At 45.9% G+C, this 13,240-nt stretch overlaps 1 protein-coding gene across 2 annotated transcripts in view; it reads right to left on the bottom strand.

Moving 5' to 3' along the window:
• The window catches only part of LOC117431683 (slit homolog 3 protein-like), a 100,619-nt gene extending 87,655 nt beyond the window's left edge, over positions 1-12,964 (bottom strand). For both annotated transcript variants that reach the window (XM_058996509.1, XM_058996510.1), the window contains exons 1-3: positions 12,102-12,964; positions 3,830-3,901; positions 359-430 (exon numbers count right to left, since the gene is read on the bottom strand). In XM_058996509.1, coding sequence (XP_058852492.1) covers positions 359-430; positions 3,830-3,901; positions 12,102-12,292 — 335 coding nt within the window. In that variant the 5' untranslated portion in view covers positions 12,293-12,964. The remainder of the gene's footprint in view (positions 1-358; positions 431-3,829; positions 3,902-12,101) is intronic.
• Positions 12,965-13,240: the final 276 nt, after the last annotated feature.

Here is a 13,240-nt window from a genome sequence, read left to right as displayed (position 1 = left end):
TCATCCTTCCTCCCTCCATGAAGCTAGCTGCCCTCTCATGCTGTAAATTGAACAGGCTTTCTCCTGCCGCCACTTGGGGTGTAAAGGCAGATTATTCATTTCCCCTCCGCTCTGCACTCTGCATTTGTTTTCCACTTTGCATCCGCTCTGCCGCTCCCGTGGGAACAGGGAATGAGTATCCTCACCATGCTACAGCAGCCCCTACTGGCCAGGAGCTGAGGCGGACACCTGCAGACCTGCAGGGCTATACTTTGTCCAGCAGGGGCCGGTTTCTCGCTGAGATCCAATATATTTGTAAATGAAGAATTATACTAAATGCTAATAAAGAGTAGGGAACGGTTCAATCAGGCATACTCACAGTCGTTCCAGCTGTTTCAGATCCTGGAACGCGCCTCTCTCAATCACGCTGATCTGGTTGTCTTCCAGGTGCCTAGCAGAAAGGGAGAGACAGAACAAAACCCATTATCTGACACGACTCAAGGATGTGCTCGCACTTTTAATCTGCATCCAGCGCTGTGACTCCTGATTCCTTCCATTACAAAGATGTTTACTTCTCTCAAACTGTGCCAGCTCTGGGTGAAATACAACCCAAAGAGGAGCGCCAGAGACAGAAAGAAAGAAAGAGAGAGAGAGAGCGAGAGAGAGAGAGAGAGAGAGAGAGAGAGAGACAGAGAGCGAGAGCCAGAGAGCGAGAGCGAGAGAGCGAGAGCGAGAGAGCGAGAGAGCGAGAGAGCGAGAGCGAGAGCCAGACAACGAGAGCCAGAGAGCGAGAGAGCGAGAGCGAGAGAGACAGAGAGCGAGAGCCAGAGAGCCAGAGAGCGAGAGAGCGAGAGCGAGAGAGCGAGAGCGAGAGAGAGAGCCAGACAACGAGAGCCAGAGAGCGAGAGAGCGAGAGCGAGAGCCAGACAATGAGAGCCAGAGAGCGAGAGAGCGAGAGCGAGAGCGAGAGAGACAGAGAGCGAGAGAGACAGAGAGTGAGAGCCAGAGAGCGAGAGCCAGAGAGTGAGAGAGCGAGAGCGAGAGAGACAGAGAGCGAGAGCCAGAGAGCCAGAGAGCGAGAGAGCGAGAGCGAGAGCGAGAGAGACAGAGAGCGAGAGCCAGAGAGCGAGAGAGCGAGAGAGCGAGAGCGAGAGAGACAGAGAGCGAGAGCCAGAGAGCGAGAGCCAGAGAGTGAGAGAGCGAGAGCGAGAGCGAGAGAGACAGAGAGCGAGAGCCAGAGAGCCAGAGAGCGAGAGCCAGAGAGTGAGAGAGCGAGAGCCAGAGAGCGAGAGCCAGAGAGCGAGAGAGCGAGAGAGCGAGAGCGAGAGAGACAGAGAGCGAGAGCCAGAGAGCGAGAGCCAGAGAGCGAGAGAGCGAGAGAGCGAGAGCGAGAGAGACAGAGAGCGAGAGCCAGAGAGCGAGAGCCAGAGAGCGAGAAAGCGAGAGAGCGAGAGCGAGAGCCAGAGAGCGAGAGCCAGAGAGTGAGAGAGCGAGAGCCAGACAACGTGAGCCAGAGAGCGAGAGAGACAGAGAGAGAGATAGCGAGAGCGAGAGCCAGACAACGAGAGCCAGAGAGCGAGAGAGCGAGAGCGAGAGCGAGAGAGACAGAGAGCGAGAGCCAGAGAGACAGAGCCAGAGAGCGAGAGCGAGAGAGCGAGAGCGAGAGAGCGAGAGAGCGAGAGCGAGAGAGCGAGAGCCAGAGAGCGAGAGCCAGAGAGCGAGAGCGAGAGAGCGAGAGCGAGAGAGCGAGAGAGCGAGAGCCAGACAACGAGAGCCAGAGAGCGAGAGAGCGAGAGCGAGAGCGAGAGAGACAGAGAGCGAGAGCCAGAGAGCCAGAGAGCGAGAGAGCGAGAGAGCGAGAGCAAGAGAGACAGAGAGCGAGAGCCAGAGAGACAGAGCCAGAGAGCGAGAGCGAGAGAGCGAGAGCGAGAGAGCGAGAGAGCGAGAGCCAGACAACGAGAGCCAGAGAGCGAGAGAGCGAGAGCGAGAGAGACAGAGAGCGAGAGCCAGAGAGCGAGAGAGACAGAGAGCGAGAGACACAGAGCGAGAGCCAGAGAGCCAGAGAGCGAGAGCCAGAGAGCGAGAGAGAGAGCCAGACAACGAGAGCCAGAGAGCGAGAGAGACAGAGAGCCGGACAGCGAGAGCCGGACAACGAGACAGAGAGCGAGAGAGACAGAGAGCGAGAGAGACAGAGAGCCGGACAACGAGAGCCAGAGAGCGAGAGAGACAGAGAGCCGGACAGCGAGAGCCGGACAACGAGACAGAGAGCGAGAGAGACAGAGAGCGAGAGAGACAGAGAGCCGGACAACGAGAGCCAGAGAGCGAGAGAGACAGAGATGACTGGGAGCCATAGCTTGGGTGCTGTTTTCAGTTGTATACTTTTTTCTTTGTTTGCTTGGTTGGAGAAAGAATAAAAGTGTGCGAAAGCACGGAATTGTGGTCTTCCGAGTCTGGGTTTGCTATTTCATGCTGCTCACCAGCCTTGTCCGCAACGCTACTACACCACACAAGTATTTGGTATTCTTTTTCCATCTGTGTCGCACTTTTTATATACAAAAAATCTCCTGTTTATACTACGCATTTTCTGTTCTTGCTCAAGGTTTTTACGATGGCTTTATCATGCTTAAAAATACGGACCCCTCACGCTTTGCAGCACTTGGCTGTGCTTGTACCCTCTTTTAGGGGAGTATATACATTATAGAACTCTGCTGTATCTCTCTGTCTCTATCTCCTTGGCTAGCGAGAGATTCCTAGCATAGCCAAGGAGATGGAGAAAGAGATACAGCAGAGTTTCTTCCAATAGATTTCTGATGCAATAGGGAACATGGGGGGGGGGGCAATGTATTTTTTGAGGGAGGGTCCAAGTTACAGTATGCTGTGATCCTGGTGTACAGTACTGGCTACTCTAGCAAGGTGAACCGCAATCAGAAGACAGGATATCCTTCTGCTTCACTGGAGAGGAGTCCGTGACAGCTGCTGAATTCTTTGAATTTAAATATTGTTTTAAACAAATGTTTATATACTAATCTGTCTACAACCATTACTAAAATTTTCCTTCATATTATTTTGTAAAGGAGGTATGACAGGATTGGCTCAGAAACCCAAACAAACAGACTTTGGAGACCATCTATAAATGTCATCGGCTCCAACAAAGGCTCAAAGTACAAGCTACAGCCAAGTTGGCTGATAAACGACTGGCTCCAGTGAGAGGCTGTCTTTGCCCATTCCATGGCGGAGCTGTGATAGGGAACAGACAAACATCAGGGGAAAAACACTGTCTTAGTAATACAGTCTGCAAACGAAATGAAAAGATAAATACGTACTGTGTATTGCTTTATAATAACCACACGGGAATGAACTGTGAAGCTCATAAGGATTACGGACATGTGGTGAGCCACACCAGGGTGATGCCTTCAGTGAAGGTTTCTGGATTTCACCCCCTCTGCACTTTGAGGCTTGGACCCTGTGTACGAGACTCCACAATGGGGAGGTTCAGTGGCATGGGCAGTACTTAGTACAGGGGTGTCCAATCCCAGTCCCGGAGGACCATTCCCGTCCGGTTTAACAGGTAAAAGGAGATCATTCATTACTTCAGGGTCTGGATGGAGGTTTAATTGAATCAATGAAACAATTTAGAACAGGGTTTGAACAAAGACCAGGAGTGGAAGGCTCAGTTTTGACCACTCCTGATTTAGAAGATTACAGGCTCCTCACACTTAGGAGCCACAGTTAAAGCAGGCATGCACCCCTCCCAAACTGAACCCTCCCTGTGGTCACACCGTATTTAAAACCAGACCTTTTACAAGACCTGTAGAGCATCACACTCACAGGGGGAAAGACAAATACTTACAAAACCCGCAGGTTCTTTACTCCAGCGAAGTCCACTTTAGTGATCCGGGTGATGTTATTTCGGTCCAGGTCTCTAAAAACAGAGAGGAGAATTGTGACAGTCAGGTTAGAAACTCAAAATCAAAAACTATGGTACCTGCATAATTCTGCAGTAGAACTAAAGAATGCAACCAATAATCTAACCTGAACCTGTCTTCCAGTGGCCCTGTGTGGCAGCAGTGGATCTAATGACCTGGTCATTGTCTTGAGCACATTGTCTCACATTTGAATGGGTGCTTTGTCAGTCATGATGTTGTGAATACTCAGACAGCTGAGCCACGCTTGTGTGGTGCTGGAGGGAACGATACCTGGAATGCAGTTTGTACTCTGCTTGCTCTCTGCAGCCTGCCACAGAGGAAAGAAGCAGGGCTTATAATACAGCATGCCTCCAATCACCCAGCCCCACAGAGCAGCCGAGAGGAGAAACAGAAGATAAATCCATCTGCGTTCATCTTTAGAGTGTTCTTCATAGGAAGCCACTCGTAATGATGCCTTTCAACAGCCTACCAATCAACTTACAAGTACCAAAAACTTGAACTACTCAACCATACTCAATTCAAAGACAGAAGTACATGAATCCAAGCCAAGTGGTACAAACATTTCAGTCAGCATCGGCTGAAAAACAACCAGGTTTCAAATGTCTCTTGGTGGGCAGCCCCAACTTAGCATGCACTGAGGTGCCTTGGTACAGCAACATTACAAACAGCTTGGTTTCAGCCCTGGTCGACCCACATTAGTGGTGCTGAGTGTGATCAATGTAATAGAGGATCGTCACTCTAATGAATTGCACCTGCCAAGTCAGTGTCACTTTGTTTAATAAACCTGTTAAGAGCATGTGCAATGCAATGCGTAGCCTGGGAGGACTGTGAGGTTTGTAAGGTCTCATTTAAAGATTAGAACATGGTATTCCCTTCCAGACACATTGGGAATAACATAATAAATAGGCCCAATCTGGTTGTAAGTGGTTGCCAATCAGCCTCCCAGGTCCTCAGCTCTATTCGCTTGCCACAGATAACTTCAGCCCATTAAACCACACTGCCTCCCAGACTCACAGCACTTCTCAATGGGCTATCCAGCCTCTCAGTCTCTCTGCTCGAACCAGCCTCTTATCTCACATACTACACGGTTTGGTAAATAATGTTCAGCAATGGCAATGGGAGCTACCCTGTACTAACTTGCTGTTGCTAAGAGGGGCACCAGTCCTGAATCACCTCATTACCCAAGGTATCAGCCAGCGTGACACACAATGACTGCCACGGCAGTTTGAACACATATACATCAGCCAAAGCAGCGTTTTACATTAAACCCCTTTGCACAGGCTCTCAATTTCTAGCCCGTTTGCATCGCTCCTGAATCGCTGCTGCTGCGTAAGCTTCGGTTTGTTCAAATCAAAAACAGCAAGGGTTAAAGTTAAAGGAGATGCCAAGCTCCAGCTCCTTGCCGAGCGGGCTCAGTGTGTTTCTCATAATGTACATAAACATTTAGAAACCTGATTTAAAGCTGTATTGGATTTCAAAGGGCTTCCACCCGCGCTGTGCCTGGCTCTTCAAGCTCGTTAATTAAACACACATTGGAAGCCGACATGGGACAGCTCTTCCAGGATAAGGAAATCTCACTACAGCCTTTCAATGTGCAGTGAAAAAAATCAACCAATCACAACGCCTTTTCCACAATTAAACACAAGAGCATCCACGCACGTGATGATCCGCTAGAATCTTACAATCACAATAAAGGCTTTTGGGTTCTTTGAACTGGATACAAGTCAGGTTTACAAAACTCAATAACTGGTCTGATTCACTATCTTTTCATTCTCACTCCAATGCCCCTTATTTTTCCTATATTTCCTACAGTAAAACAATCCTTGACTTGATCAAACAGGCACAGCTAGGCAATTCATACAGTATTAATACTGTGTCATAGCTTTTCAAGTAGCTAACATTTTGGGTAATAATTCTACATGCAGTTCCGTATCCTCTGCTTCAGTGTTTTCTGCATTGGCAAGCCAGATCTGTGAGGGGCCGAATCTGTAATAGGCTGACATCACCATCACGGGAGCACCCAGGTGTTCAAGAGGGTGCTGTGCCAGACTTCCTTTTAAAAAAAAGAAACAGATAAAGCCAACAAGGACCACATGCCGTGACAGTGCTGGCAATCTGCTACCACATACAACAGAATATAATTCAGATTGAAATACTAGGTTTAAATACTGCAGATCTAGATGACCAGTGAGCCTGCATTGATGTCTAATGAGTAATTACCTGTGCAGGTAATTCTGTACAACACAATACACGAGGCTCTCTCACCTCCTCAGACACTGCCGAGCATCTGTTGCCAATCACAGCTACTTAGAAGAATGAGTCACGGTTGCTACAATTGATAAGAATGCCTCCATTAGCGCATTGGCTCAACTGGATCTCCCTGGCTAGTTGTGAAAACAGGAAACACACATACAACCAATTACAGTGCAACATAAGAGCTCACAGATGTTTGTTTGTGCCACAGGGTCAAGGGCAAGCTTTTTCCCCTTTTATGCATCCTTGACTTTAAACACTCCCATCAGAAAATCTGAGCAGATCCAAAGAAGCAAATTCAATTAGCAATTGGCAGAAAATGGATGGAACTGTATTAACTTAATCACAATGATTTTTTAAGTACAGCACTTTCTTTTTATATATATAGCCTCACTCACTTGCACTGCCCATTGTGTATCATTGCCATGTGGTCGAACTATTCTAATAGCATTAGTGTGTGTGCGCATTACACCCGACTAAACATGAAACGGTACTTCTGTGTGGACGCTAAAGCTTGAGCTGGATTAATTAAAACGTTTTTGAGTACGAGATCGGTTATGTGGTGTGGTCAGGGCCTAAAATTAAATATCCTTAATATTGCTGGCAAAGCCAAATATGAGGCTCATTGCTGCCACCTACAGGACTGGAGTGTACCTTAATCAATGCTGTTGTATTGCAGAACAGTTTTTGTTCACAGTCATTTTGCTGCAGTGTAATCGATTACTGTGAATATGCAGGTCTGCGTCCCTTTCCCATTCTGTGCGTCCCGTGAACACAAGACAAACTATTTTTCCGTCCAATGGATTTATTTTGCGTTTACGCGACCTCTGTTCACCCTTATGAAAGTTTACGGTTATAATACTCTATGGTCATTTTTCCATTTTTTCCAGCTTTTCCCACAGTAATACTATGCAGGGAACGTAGTTTACCATGTTAGCCATGTTTCTGTAATATTCTTTACAATGCTTACTTACACTTTGCTATGCTTTTACGATGGTAAGCTGTGCTTTTACTGTGGGATAAAGGGCAGTGAAGTTCTTATCTCCTGCAGCCTGCCCTGGCCCTCGCTCCCTCAATCTCTCCCTACCGCAGTGTTTCTTTCTTGTTTTAATATCATTTTCATGATTTCTGACTCGTCCTGTTATTTCCTGCTGGAACGCTGCTTAATTTGCACTCTCCCGAGATCAAATAACAGAGTTTATTACCAAACCGCAACTTTCACAAAATAAAAGATCTCCCTTTGTGCCTTTCATCTCCCACATGCTTGTAAAGTGAAGAAGAAGCCCATGTGTGAAACATACAGCCTCTGGGATCTGTCAGGGTCCGATTCATTGTTGTGTGGAGGGGGCACAACCTGCAAAACCCATCAGGACTGTCAGGGGAAAAACAGAAACTACTCGCTGGCTTCACACCATTCTTGGATGTGTTTTTGTTTTTTTTGTTCCAGACCCATATTCGCTTAAGGAAGCGATAACCACAAAACGAAAATCCATTTTCCTTATTGGAACTAGTGGCAACATTATCACAAACAGGGGGCTAACTTCCAAAAAAGGGGCTATCATTTCCAAAAACAGGGCTAATTTCCTGACAAGGGCAAGGAACTGGCTGGAAATGTGTGTGTAACAAAAACAACCAACTAAACGAGTGACAAAGATTTATACCATCAGAAAGAAATCAAGAGAGCAAAAAAGGACAGCAAATCAAAACAAATAAATGAAATGAAAAGCTCCTGTCCAAATGCTCGCTGCGTGTACTGCACAGAAGGCATGTCAACCTGCCAAACCCTGAGAGCTTGCTTACTCTGCGGAGAAGCTATAAACCCGAACCCCACAGCTGACCCACAGAGAAGACAGTTTACATCCCAGAGAGATCAAACGCAGCCCTCTGCTTTTATTACCAGTTCAAAACCTAAACAAAGAGCAAGCTTGACGTTGCATTCCCATTCCCGGGCATGGAAAAGAATCAGCTCTGTGTGGAGATATCCCAGCCTCGCTCCAGCTCCAGCGCACCCCTGAACGGTGCATCGGGGGCCCGTGCCGTTTAGCAGCGACTGGGTCTGCTCCCAGTCCGCAAGCGGCTCTAGCGTTTAACCTGCCGCCTATGCTTGGAAGGAATCTGTGTTATTGTGAACCAAATATTTGGGAATAGCCTTTTCCTAGGACGTCCGACTTGGGCCCCTTTTCTAAACGTTTCCAAAGAGTGGACCTTTCTGTGTGCCAGAGCTCCCCTTTGATGTTGTGGTCTAAAGTAAAAGCTCCTTTAGAGGCCTGCCATGAAAGGCTCTTTAAGAATGCGTTTTGGATTGCAGGCCCCATCCGTCTTGGAACCAATGCATTTCCTTGGAGCAAAATGTTTTTTTTTGTGCTGTGCTCAGACAACTCTTTGTGCATTACCAAGGACATAGGAAAATAAATAAATAAGTGAATGAATGTGGTAAATGTATTTGCGCACTGCCGTCAATGCAATATTGAGCTTGACCAGCACTGATGGATAAGCGCCAAGGAACGCGAGTGCTGTTGGTGGCTCAGTCAGGCTCACTTCACACTCAGAGCTGATTCTTACCCAGCTCCCCACTCCCAGCATGGTGTTACATGGCACTACTGTGTGGACACTTAACTATTTCAGACACACACACACACATTTACACGTTGAAATCTTAAAGAGCTTTTCAGGAGTGTGTGTGATTTTACAGTTAAATAAGTAACAGACAAATCATTCTTAACTTTTTTGGAAAAAGGCTGAAGGTCAAATCCATCCATTCTTGTTTATAGTACAAGGGGGTATAACTGAGACTTCATTTCCAGTGATGAAAGGTCACTTTACATTATATTTTTGGTTGAGAGTTTAAGAAGTACCAACTGCGCCCGCAGTCATGCTTCAGTTGTGCACACTGAAGGAGATTGCTTAATCTCATTGATCAATGACAGCCAGTAGAGGCACTGTACTGTGCTGTAAACACAATGGCCAGGGTGAAATATTCACACTGCACAGCGCAGTACTGGATTAGCAAGACACTGGCCTCTCTGAAGATAGTGATTGGGGCTCGATTCATAACAGTAAGAAATGCATTAGAACACTGTGAAAATAAAAACACTGTAACAAACAAAAAAAACAATCCCAACAGGCACTGAAAGCAGGTGCGGTGTGCTTATACAGCAGCAGCCAATGTGTGTCGTTATGAAACAGACTTGTCATCATTCCCAGTGCACTGGACACTACAACTGTTCTTCACTTTGCTGTCTTTGCTCCTGTCAACTGCTTTTTATTTATTATTTTTTTATTATTATTTCCCTTTTGTTAGTCCACTGCGAACAGTTCCCGCTGTCGGGAAAGTCAAATATTATTTAAAACTATAAACACCGTTCACCAGGAGCCTGGCTCCCTCTGTTTGTTTATTTCTCTATCGGACCCCCTACATGGTCCTGGGGGTCTGCAGGGTCAACTAGCCCCCACGGCTCTGGCACCCATGACCTTTCACTTAATTGAATTGAAAGAAATAATAATCCAGAATCATTTATTTATGTATTTATTTATTTTTCTCAAACTATTCAGCCGCGGTTAACCCCATTCAGTTACGTCAGCTACCATAATGTAATCAAGATCCCATCGCATTGCCCTCTTAGCTCCCCTAAATCCTGTGATGATCACCCCTCCTGAATCACCATGCACAGTGTTACTGAATCACTGTGTGCAATGTTACTGAATCACTGTGTGCAGTGCTACTGAATCACCATGCACAATGCTACTGAATCACCATGCACAGTGCTACTGAATCACCATGCACAGTGCTCCTGAATCACCATGCACAGTGCTACTGAATCACCATGCACAATGCTACTGAATCACCATGCACAATGCTACTGAATCACCATGCACAGTGCTACTGAATCACCATGCACAGTGCTACTGAATCACCATGCACAGTGCTACTGAATCACCATGCACAATGCTACTGAATCACCATGCACAGTGCTACTGAATCACCATGCACAGTGCTACTGAATCACCATGCACAATGCTACTGAATCACCATGCACAATGCTACTGAATCACCATGCACAGTGCTACTGAATCACTGTGTGCAGTGTTACTGAATCACCATGCACAATGCTACTGAATCACCATGCACAATGCTACTGAATCACTGTGTGCAATGTTACCGAATCACTGTGCGCAGTGTTACCGAATCACTGTGCGCAGTGTTACCGAATCACTGTGTGCAATGTTACCGAATCACTGTGCGCAGTGTTACCGAATCACTGTGTGCAATGTTACCGAATCACTGTGCGCAGTGTTACCGAATCACTGTGTGCAATGTTACTGAATCACTGTGCGCAGTGTTACCGAATCACTGTGTGCAATGTTACTGAATCACTGTGTGCAGTGTTACCGAATCACTGTGTGCAATGTTACTGAATCACTGTGCGCAGTGTTACCGAATCACTGTGTGCAATGTTACTGAATCACTGTGCGCAGTGTTACCGAATCACTGTGTGCAATGTTACTGAATCACTGTGTGCAGTGTTACTGAATCACTGTGTGCAATGTTACTGAATCACTGTGTGCAGTGTTACTGAATCACTGTGCGCAGTGTTACTGAATCACTGTAATGTTTAGAAACAGTTCAGGATGAGAAGTTTGGTTCATTTCTATCTGACATACTATTTGATCCCATTGCACAGGATACCCACAACTCCTTCACAGTGCAGGGATGAAATAAGACTCCCATTGCACAGCAGTTTGATCCATCCATCATAACTATGAGTTAAATAAGTTTGTTACCTATACACTCTGTCTAATCAAGCTCATAGTAAAACCAGGAAAGAGAGCCTAGTTCAAATCAGCATGAAGTTTTAACATCTACTCTCATGTAATGGAAATCATAATCTTTAAATAATATTAATAATACCTACTACTAAATTATTATTATTATTATTATTATTATTATTATTATTATTATTATTATTATTATTATTATTATTACAGTGCATTGCTGAACTAAACGGATCACTTTTCATGTGTATATAATATTGTAATATTTAGCACATGTGGCTGATCAGAAACCCCGAGTAAATAAAGCTGCTTTGAGATTATAACTTCATCATATTAAACACGACGAGTTTTTTCTTGGGAGCGGCGCGTGTATTTAACAGCTCTGGAAATCCTAGGTGTCTCAACGTGACCCGTTATCCGCTTTGCTGTTGTATATAAACTGAAATGAAATGCATTGCGCAGTGCATAACCGTACGCGACTACATGAGTGCAGAACGCTGAACAACGCGGTTCCATATTCTAATAAACACAGTGTCGCTTCCAGTGGACACCGCGGGCATGGAGCTGTATTACACGATCTCTGGTGGGTAACTTCAAACTACACAGGGATTCCAATAGGGTAGGAAAGGCGAGCTGGCCAGCTCAGTGTACTTTCACAGACCAATTCCGGGCACTGCTGGACGGCCACAAACACTGGACTAGATGACGTCATTGCGCTGCTGATTGCATGCAAATAAATACCTACAGTACATGCAACCATACATTTTCCACTGCGTCGATTTGACAGGGACACTAGAATTTTAACACATCTCTGCAAAGCAAAAGTATTCATATTCAATAGTCGTTTTCTTATGCGGGCAATGCACTCTTATTTATATATGCATTTACTTATTATTTACCTGTTGCATTATCATACAACTACTAGCATACCTGATACAGATCATACTGATGTCACACGCCGGACATGCCGCACAGTAACCCAACCCATAATCACACCGAGACAGGTGGAAACTATCTAAATGTCAGCTCCAAGTCGTAGCAGAATAACCATCTGTAATAGATAACATGTGGAAACAACCTGTAGCAGCGACATTATATCGCACAATGGAGTCAGAAACCGACATGTGCTGAAACGAGATCACTTAGCGCAGTATAGCCCGGGGTACTTACAGTCTCTCCGCGTTCCGTGGAATGCCCCTGGGGACGGACTTGAAGCCCTGGCCGTGGCAATCCACATTGGGTCCGGAGCAGCTACATTTAGAGGGGCATCCATCCACAACTATCGAAAAGAGTAATCCACACAGCAGCAGGGTCCGTCCGAGGCACGGTGCCCACCGCTCCTGTACTCTGGGCAGCGACATGGTACCCCCTGCGATCGCCAGCTAACAAGTGAGGGAATCTCTCTCCCGACGGACAGACAGGCGAGGCGAAACAGAACCGCACCTTTCCTTTCGCGGGGGCTGTAAAATCCACTCACAGCGTGAAATCCTCAGATTGTACTTTCACCTACATAGACAGATCACATACAATTCTAATTGCACGCATAAACCAGACGGCTCGATGCCTTCATTAAAAAAGAAACCTCTATCCCCTCGGTTTGTCTTGTTGTTTTTGTAACATTGATCCAAGATATTAAACGAGCCAGCCAGCGAAGAATATAGATATCAAGAAATAACAGAGGCAAATGATTAACAAAAAATAAAAAAATAAAAAAAACTTTAGCTGATTTGAAAGGACTTCATCAGCGTGCCCGCCTGTAAGGACGCTGAATTATCTTTTTTCCGTTTTGTCTTTTTTTTTTTGTAACACAAACCTGATAAAAGTCAATTTCACAAGTACAGTATAAATTGTAAAATAATCACAGGTTCCGAGGCTCCACGAATTCACAGAGAGCCGATGTGAAATCCAGCTGCAAACCCGCTTAGTTTATTCCTCCTGGTCCACTGATTAGCACCACACCGAATAAATAACGAGAGCTCTTTGAACACATCTGTGCTGACATACCATCCCCAACCCTGCAGCGTGTGTGTGTAAACTAGTATCACAAGAAACCCGCATACCTATTCCAACCCCCCAAATTCTCCACTCGCGGCTCTTATTGGCTGCTGCTCTGGTGACGTCACTACATCGCTAGGGGCAGAAACTTTTTTTTACTCGAAAGAGAGTTTGAGAAGCTTGTACGGGGAGTCGACAAGTTTTGCTGTTTTGTCAAACAATAGACTTTATGCACACACACACACACACACACACACACACACACACACACACGTATTTATATACACACTAATACAATTGAAAAGGGTTATATT

This window comes from Acipenser ruthenus, chromosome 22, assembly GCF_902713425.1.
Source record: "Acipenser ruthenus chromosome 22, fAciRut3.2 maternal haplotype, whole genome shotgun sequence".
NCBI classification, from domain to species: domain Eukaryota; kingdom Metazoa; phylum Chordata; class Actinopteri; order Acipenseriformes; family Acipenseridae; genus Acipenser; species Acipenser ruthenus.
Note: the sequence above shows the minus strand (reverse complement) of the source record. Positions and strands in the feature narration are given on the sequence as shown.